A 9,154-nucleotide genomic window follows, 5' to 3' on the forward strand; every position below is an offset into this window, starting at 1 on the left:
GACAGCGGCCCAACCTGCACCCGACAGCCCTTTCCACCGACCGCAGCCCTCACGGGCAGAGACGCGGGAACCACTGAGGCGCCAAGCCCTGCCCTGCCCTCAGCCGCTAACGGCCGCCCGTCACGCGCCGCGCATGCGCGCCCAGGCGGGGAGTGCGGCCTCACTATGGCGCCTGCGCGGCGGGAAGGCTGAGGGGGCCGGGAAGGGGCGGGCCGGGGCCGGATTTGAACCGGGCGGCGGGGAAGTGCCGGCCGTGGCCGCGCAGCCCCCATGGCCAAGCAGGTGGGCCGGGACCAGCAGGGCATCACCCTGCGGGGCAGTGCCGAGATCGTCGCCGAGTTTTTCTGTAAGGAGTTGTGGGGATTCGGGGGGGCCTCGGGGAGCGGGACGGGAGGGCGGGCGGCTGGTAGGCCCGCTGTGGGGTGACATGGCCGCTGGCGGGACGGCCCAGCCTCCACACACACACACACACACACCCTCCCCCCCCTTCTCCCTTCAGCCTACGGGATCAACAGCATCCTCTACCAGCGGGGCATCTACCCCCCCGAGACCTTCACCCGCGTCCAGAAGTACGGGCTCACCCTCCTCGTCACCACCGACCCCGAGCTGAAGAACTACCTCAACAACGTGGTGGAGCAGATGAAAGGTGGCGGGGCGCTGGGGGGACGGCCTTCAAACGGCTGGTGGGAGGCTGCTGTGCCCTCCTGGCTGTGTCTCTGCCGGTGGTTCTGGTCTTTTTCGCACCGCAAGTAACTGCTGCGGCTTCTTTCAGAGTGGCTGTACAAGTGCATCGTGCAGCGCCTGGTGGTGGTCATCTCCAGCATAGAGAACAACGAGGTTCTGGAGCGGTGGCAGTTTGATATAGAGTGTGACAAAACTGCGAAAGATGAGAGGTGAGCGACAGTGTTCCTCTGCGCCTGCTCTTCCCTACACCTGGTAGCTGTGCAGGCACAAGATGAATGCCCTGTCCATCAGCACTGTTCTGATTCCTCAGAGGAGATGAGAGCCTTTTCTCTGCATAAACATCAAATCTTACCAAACCTACTACCTTTCTTACTGCCATTCCTTCTGTTTCTCTGTAAACCAGTCATTTTATCATTGAAGCGTACATAATCCTCAGGTGTAAGGGTTTTGAGGCTTGGTTTGGTTTTGTTTTTTAGGGCATCCAATCAGAACCTTATTTTTAATCTTCAACAAAGTATATAAAATCCTGTATTGGGTACATGCCCTAAAGAACTACTGCTTTCCTGTTGTTCTGCCAAAATGTTCTCATCCATTCTGGACTGAGAATAAATGGAACATTCCTTGCAAATACTGTGATGTTTCACAAACCTCAAGAAAGGGAAACCGACTATCATTTAACTTTTCTACCTAGGGCTCAAGAGAGTGTCACTACTATAAAAAAAAAAAATCATATATCAAACAGACCAACAGAGCTTAACAGAGAGAACTGTAGGTAAAGAAAACTACCGGTATAGTGGAAGCATGCTTTCTCAACAGAGTTTTCCTATTTTTGCAGTGCACCGCGAGAAAAATCTCAGAAAGCTATTCAGGATGAAATTCGATCTGTTATCAGACAAATAACTGCCACAGTAACTTTTCTGCCACTGTTGGAAACTGCCTGTGAGTATTCCTAACGTTGCTAAAGAAATCAAACATTTCTTTTGGAAAACCTCAACAAGTTTTGCACTTCAGAAAATATCTTCTGCTAATTTTCTGGGGCTTTTTAATTATTACATGTCATATACTATCCCATTTCTGAGACAGCATTTTGTTGGACCGAGATCAAGTCTCTTACACTTGTGTACAGTCTGAAAAATGGTACATCAGATCAAATACTTTTAAGAATTATCCTGTAGTGTTTCTTGCACAACAAACAGTAAAAATGCTGTGCACCATCTCTCATTAAAGAACTTGGAGCAACTTCATTTAAAGGGATTCCTCCCAAAAATACTTAAAACGGAAATGTCGAAAGGATGGGACTCAGGGTGGCTTAACTAACTTCATGAAACTAGAACATGTACTCTGAGGAATGTCAGTTTTCGTAACAAATAAAACTATTTTGTGACTCTAGCTGTGGATAGGATTGTATAAATAACCCCTGAGTTCATATGATGTGTTGCATAGAGCTTGGCTCCCCAGCATTTTAACATGTTCTAAAAAAACCAGATCACATCCCACTGGCTTGAGAGAGCTAAAATGGCTACACGTTAACATAACCAGGACTTGATCTCATGTCTTGAACTATTTCTTTTCACATAGTATTGGTGTAGCTTCTGAGAACGTTGGTACATCTCAAGTTCCAGAAGATGCACTTTAAACGTACCATCTTCTCACGCATGCATTACTGTTAATTTGTTCACGCTTGCCTACAGGTGCCTTTGACTTGCTGATATACACAGATAAAGATTTGGCAGTGCCAGAAAAGTGGGAAGAGTCAGGACCGCAATTCATAGCCAATTCGGAAGAGGTTCGTCTTCGTTCCTTCACTACTACAATCCATAAAGTAAATAGTATGGTAGCTTACAAAAAGGATTCCTTCCCCTAAGACGTGGGAAGGGGGTTGTATATAGTTTCTGTTCATAGTGTGGCTAAGTCATGAACATCACTGCTGTTGCTCAAGTATGATACAGAAAATCGTCAACATGTTTGGCTATGATAATGTGATATTAATACCAAAGCTGCCATTGTTTTTAAAGAGGTCTAAATAAGGTATTCATGACAGTTCAGCTCATACCTAAGTGTATGAGCTAAACTAATGGTGTGTTAAACTACCACCTTCACTAGAAAAACTGCCTAAACTGAGGATCAATTGCTAGAATTGTGTTCAAATCCTGTAATTTAGTATTTTAAGATTATTATAAACTGCATTCTATTAAGCAGGCTTAATTCTCTCTGGCACTAAAGTCTCACTCCTGACATGCCAGTTCTTCGTGTTAAAAGCCGAGGCTGTTTTATTATCAGAAACAATCCTAAAATGCATCAACAGAGCAATTCTGAAGTTGCTTATACTTCTTTACAATGAAAGCAGCATGGAGCTTTGTATATTAGCGACTGCTAGACTCTAGTTCTGGGGATGGCATTGTTCTAAGCCGGTGTATGTCTCGCGTGTCTGTCAAGCATTTTCTCTGTTTGTATTCTTGTTTTATAGAATAAAGCTTGAAATTTTATAGCGTTCTCTAATTCAGACTCCAGTAATTCATATTTTAAATGTCTTTTTTTAAATGTAAAACTTCCTGTCATAGAACCAAGAGGCATCCTACTTAATATATTTCCCCACCCCAATATTGTTATCCTGTTTCCTCTAAGTCTCAAAGTAAGCGTTGTGGATTCAATATGGAATCCATTCCTGGATTAACAGTTTGCCCCTACTTATGTCTTTGATTAACAGTATCAGTGGTCACCATGACCTAATGACTAAGCACACTGTTGCCTTCCATATTTGTTAAATAGCACAGGACTCTCTGCATTATTCACCATTTTTGTACTGGAAGAAATGAGGGATTTAAAAGTGTAAGTGTTAAAACAAAAACATGGAAGAGCCTGAAAGGTCTATTAGTTCCTTCACCAAATTCACTTCAGCCAGAGTATTTAACTTTTCCCACTCTTCTAGAGGGATATGTAACTCTTCATGTTAGAACAGCATGATTTCAAAAGTTTATTTAAAAAACATTGATTACATGTACTCCACCACCGTTCTACAAAGTTTCTGGGCTTCCATAGCAGGCAATAGTTCTCTCCAGCAGTCCCAACCTAGCAGAGGTGAAGAGGCAGCCTTCTGCAAATCAGTAGCACAAAATCATGGTTTTTTTCTTAAAATAAATACAAGCTAGGTTACTTCAAAAAAAGATTACATTATTCACTGCTGGGGCTTGCACTGCAGTAACAGAGGAACACCTCGAGTTTTCTTCGGCCTGTCAGCCATACTCTTGAACAGGTGACTGCACCACCCCTTTACACCTAGGAGGAGGTGCACTTCAAGCATTTCCCCTGGGGAGGACCGGACCAAAGCTGTGAGTGCAAATCAACTCTAACAGAAATTTATATCAGGAACTGACAACCACTGCTTTATACCAAAGATGAGATCAGGAGATGACTGGTACAGCACCAGCAGTAATGAGTATAAAAAAATAACTTGTTTTACAGAGAAGTCTGATTGCTCCAGGAAGCTCAAGTTGCTTCTTGTACCACATACAATTTATCTTCTTCAAGAAGGACCAGCACAAAGTCCCTCTCCATCATCATCCGTGTATTTTTTCTTCTTTTTTTTATAGAGGCACCAACAGTCAAAAGACATACTACATCATTGCATAGGGTAATGTCCATGAAAACCACGTGTGAAAAGGAACAGGTTATAAATCCTGAAGTTCTCACACAGACCCTGCAGAACAGGAAAGAAAGAAAGAAAACAGTCACATTAATGCAATCTCCCAAAAGCCAAACCTTTATGGAGGTGTCCAATGGGATTTGCTGATACCTAACAGCACCCACGCTCTTCATGAGTTTCCCCTACCTCGAGGGTCACTTCTGTAGCATGAAGAATCAAAAACAAAGGAAGCCCCCTCATCTCCACTAGCAGTATAGTTATTCTTAGGAAACCAGATAAAGGATAAGGTTTAGAAGTTACACAACAGGCATTCCTCACCTGGCTAGTTCAGCTGTCGTATAAGCTGGTTGATTCCGTCACCTCTCCAGCCAGGCTTACCCATTTCCTTGAGGAAACCCACTTTGTTCCGCGAAGCATGGCGAGCCACTGACAGATGGAATGGCCAGAGGAAGTTTGTGACTTTTTTGAAATGTTTCCCAGCTGAGTAGATTTCATGAATAAGGTCTTCCAGGCAAATAATACCACAGCCCCCTGCAGAAAAAAAAAATAATTTAAAAACCCCAACACAAAGCCCCTTCACAAACAACACAGACATGAGGTGCCCAACCGTCTTATCTTTCCTCACACTACTCCAGAATTGCCACTCCTCCATATGAAGTCTTGAAGATTTTTCTCCCTCCCTCTTAGGTCCGATTGCGAACTTTCAACATCCACCTCTTTCCTTGGTGCGTTTTCTCATCCTCACCTAAATGTTCCTCTATCAGCATATTGTCTGTGAGAGGTATCCTCTTTTTCTGGATCTTGGCTTGGCCCCGTTTCAAGATGAGCTCTCGTACAGATTTCAAGTTAGGGTGTCTGTGCAAAAAAAAAAAAAAAATCAGATTCTGTAACAGAGAGACATGATGCAGCACAAAGTCCCGTTCTACTTCTTTGTTTAGAGGTGGGAAAGTAAACAAGTTGGATGTAGAAGAACAACAAAAGGGACAGTAACAAGTTTTAGATACAAAGTTGTCGAATTTTTTGCCCATTACTGGAAAAGCCAGCTACCTATTTGAGATACCAGATGGAGAATCAAAAAGCTATGATATTTACAAACTACTACCAAGTCACGAGTCGGGTACTTACCCCCACGCCACATAAGGTTCCACAATTCGCAGCATCTTCAGCGATAACGGAGTCAGTTTAACAAACATTCCAGTGAAATTTCTTCTCAGCCGCAGCAAGTCAATCACTCTTCTTACCCTCCTACTCACTCCCGTAATACTGAGTCAGGGAAAAAAAATACTATTAACCACATTTGTCTAATAGAGCAACAGAAAGCCTCACATTACCTGCAAGGAGACATGGCTGGGTGAATGACCCTTCCTTTGCTTAGACATCATATGACTGCTACAAATGGTAGCAATAATAAAGGTAAGGAGCAACAAAAGTTTCTTACTCTACAATCCGCACAACAAAGGCTAGTTTGTGCTCCTGAGGTGCAGCCGTCTGTCCAGGTCTCTGCTCCATGCGTCTCAGCCGGACATCGTCCCGGTGTTTGCGCCATGAATCTCGAACAAAAGCCTCAAGGCGTTTAAACTGGATTTGTTTCCCCTTCTGGTGCTAAAGAGGAAAGGATAAGAAATCATCACCTTTCCCAACAGCCTTAGAGGTTTGCATCTCAAAGGCCGAGTGAAATTCAGACCTTGATGAACTACAATCTTTCAGTTTTGGAGACAGTAAGAAGAAAATAAATTTGATGATCTAAGCCCAAGGGATACAGAACTGAGGGACAACACATGACTTTACAAGCAGCTAGCTGTAATTCATGAGCTGTGAACAAAGAGGTTTTCCCCAGAAAAAAAGTAAAGTAGGAAAAACAGACCTAAGATACTTCTAGGCATAGGAGAAATCAAATGAAGCATTTGCAGCCCCAGACAGACAGATTTTCACAACTACACAGACAGCTCAGCCCATCGCTGGGGAAGCCAGAAACAGTATATGTGCTTGGGTAAAACAGCTGCTACAGCAATACCCCACTGTGACTCAAAATCACCATCCAACAGAAAATAACCGGGTTTAAAGTCCTTTTCTATAAAAGCACACATGCAAAAAAAAAAAAAAAGCCAAACACTGAAATAACTATAAAGTATTACTAATTTAAACATGGAACATCCAGCTCGCTTGAAAAGAAACCCCATATTTTCAAAATTATGGGAAAATGTAAAACTTTTTTTAAATTAAAGAGATGTTTAAATGTCTATCCTTAGCTCAGGAACAAGTACATCTACCTAATCACAGTGCTTTCTCATACAAATAGGAGCTGAATGCGCATGGCAGTTACCCAACAATATTTTGGAATGAACTACTGCCTAAATTATTAGGCCATTTTAAAATGAAAGTATCTAACGTTATGTGTCTTCTGTCCTATTTCACCTTGTAGATCTCCCATGAAATTGGTCTGAATTTTCAAAGCAGGCAGACCTGCTCAAGATCTCATCGTCGGGGTCATTTTTCTAACGAGAATCTTAAAAGCTAGCTATTTAGCGTCATTGCTTATGCCTCCACTTTTGAAATACAGCAAGCCATACACGTATTTAAAAACATAAACACAGGGTTTAACAAAACTGTTTTTGCACATAATCCCACCAACTCCACTGATTCCCTGGTAAATCTTTAAGTCACTTCCAAGACAGGCGCCTGTGTATTAGTTGAGATGCAGCAGAATAGGTCTCGACTTCCCAGACAGCAAGGCTCGCCGTGCTCCGCCACTCTGCAAACCCCACACCGTGCCCAGGGAGTCCCGGCAGATCCACCCCGGCCTTCCGCGCCCCTCACAGCCGGCCGCCATCCCCGGACCGCCGGACAACGACAACCCCCCCGTCCCGCCAGCTCCCCCCTGCGCCCCCGCACCGGGGGCCGCCGCCCCGGGACCCCCTCCCCGCCGCCAGCCCCTACCTTCCGTTTGCTGAGGAGCGCCTGCTTGGCCTGGGTGGCCTTAATGGCCTGGTAGGCCTTCCTCTTCTTCAGCAAGTTCTCCGGCACCAGGGGGATCCGCCGCCTCGGCCTGCGGGGCGGGAGGAGCCGGTCACATCCAGCAGGCAGCACTGCACCCCGACCCCCACCGGGACGCCCCCGCCGCCAACCCGAGCCCCGCGACCGCGCAATCCCCGCAGATTGCGGCGGATCCCCGGCCCGCCGTTCCGCCACACTCACTCCTCCTCCTCCGCCGGTGCCGTAGCCGTCGCCGCCGTCGCCATCTTGCCGGGGCTGCCGCGCATGCGCCGGGGCGGGGCGCTGTAGTGGCGGGCGGGACGCTGTAATGGCCGCCGTGCTCGGTGTCTTCGTCCTTTACCCTCCTTCGCCAACGAACCAGAAGCCAACGGAGGGGAAGGAGGACTCTTTGTGGACCAGGCCATGCTCTCTCTATAGAAACAGAGCCCGCTGCGGAGCAGAGAGAGTTGCCCGTGCGACTGGGCTGGAGGTTTTACCTCAGGCTTGGCCCCACCACAGCGCTATGGGAGAGCAGGTGGTATCCATGGTTGGCAGCGCTGCTGGTATCTATGGTTGGCAGCGCTGCTGGGCTTCTGCACCTTCCCCTCTGCCACTCCACCCCACTTCAAAGGTGTCAAGGCCAGCGTTAGCCCTGCTGTGAGCCCCGAGGAAAGGAAATAATGGGCTTGCCAGGCTATAGCCTCTGTATCTAACTGCTGCCGCCATAGCTTGTGTGGCCACATCCAGAAGACGCTTGGCCTGCAACGTGTCCCTCTCCCCAGCTGTCCTGGTGCAAGAGGGACGTCTCACCACAACAGAGGCCTGCTATGGAGAAAAAGGCCTTTCAGAAAGAGCTTGTCTTTCAGCCCCTCGCCCCTGAGCTTCACCAGGAGGAACAGGTCATTTTCCCTTCCCTCCCTGGTGGCTTCCAAGCGCTGTGGTCCTGTCCCTAAAGAGCAGGTCCTGCCTGAAGGACTGAGTAGACCCAAGCGAGGACTAGTGGGCCACAGAGCACACCTGAAGTGTAGGCGGACAGCTGGTCACAGATGCTTTTGAGGAAAGGATCTCCAACGCGGACAGGGTCCTGTGGAGCGGGAAGAGATGCAACCTCTCCTCTGGGGCAGCGTGCAACACGCCATGTCCAACCGCACTGGAGAGCGGGGTGGTTACGGAGCAAGGAACTGTGGATGAGGAGTTGCCCTGCAGAACTGCAGACCTTCGAGAGAAGGGGAAATGGGCAGGAGTGGTTTGGGCAGCACTCTCACCTGTAGATGGTGCCATAGCCTCACGCTAAGGGGATGTTGTTGCATCTGATGAGGTGGTGTTCATTTTCTTCGGCCTCTTCTTTGCCGTGTAGGGTGGAAGGGGGATGTGTGTGCCTATACGCTTGTGGCTTTCATCGCATCTCTGATCAATTTGATTTACACCAGCCATGGTTTCCTCTTCAAGTTAACAGTTGCGAGCTTGAGCCTTTCACTAGAAAGCTCGGCGGTGTCAGGGTTTAACTGCTCACCTCAATGAAGCTGCAACCCTTTACAACACTGTAAATTAGGCCACTTCTATTTTGACACCTAATATGTGAATATCTGTATTTAGAAATGTGGTCTGACATTCCAGCACCTGCTCAGGCGTATGCTCTGCAAAGAACACACCCCTTAGTGAGCAAACCCAGCTTCCTATCAACTGTTCTCTGACGCAACCTTTTGGATTATGAGACAGAAAGCAGCAAGCCTATGAAATAAATCATATGAAACTTCCACTGAAGAAACCATAAGAAAATTCATAACTACATAATTTTCCCTCTGACATTAGGGTAAGCTGTTCCATGTAAAAATAGCCAAAATGTCTGGTAGC

At 46.8% G+C, this 9,154-nt stretch overlaps 2 protein-coding genes across 2 annotated transcripts; one reads left to right on the plus strand and one right to left on the minus strand.

Annotated features, from left to right (window-relative positions):
* Positions 1-206: 206 nt before the first annotated feature.
* Positions 207-2,939, plus strand: MAD2L1 (mitotic arrest deficient 2 like 1). The gene is made up of 5 exons (XM_074588474.1): positions 207-346; positions 500-646; positions 773-893; positions 1,520-1,623; positions 2,376-2,939. The coding sequence occupies exons 1-5, from the start codon at positions 271-273 to the stop codon at positions 2,546-2,548; spliced, it is 621 nt and encodes a 206-aa protein (XP_074444575.1). The 5' UTR covers positions 207-270; the 3' UTR covers positions 2,549-2,939.
* A 706-nt stretch (positions 2,940-3,645) lies between these two features.
* On the minus strand, positions 3,646-7,959 carry RPL7L1 (ribosomal protein L7 like 1). The gene is made up of 7 exons (XM_074588473.1): positions 7,523-7,959; positions 7,265-7,373; positions 5,766-5,929; positions 5,453-5,590; positions 5,073-5,182; positions 4,646-4,858; positions 3,646-4,381 (listed from the first exon to the last, which is right to left on the minus strand). Exons 1-6 carry the CDS (start codon positions 7,723-7,725, stop codon positions 4,650-4,652), a joined length of 933 nt encoding a protein of 310 aa, XP_074444574.1. The 5' UTR covers positions 7,726-7,959; the 3' UTR covers positions 3,646-4,381; positions 4,646-4,649.
* Between the last annotated feature and the right edge of the window lie 1,195 nt (positions 7,960-9,154).

This window comes from Larus michahellis, chromosome 5 (assembly GCF_964199755.1).
Source record: "Larus michahellis chromosome 5, bLarMic1.1, whole genome shotgun sequence".
Lineage (NCBI taxonomy): Eukaryota > Metazoa > Chordata > Aves > Charadriiformes > Laridae > Larus > Larus michahellis.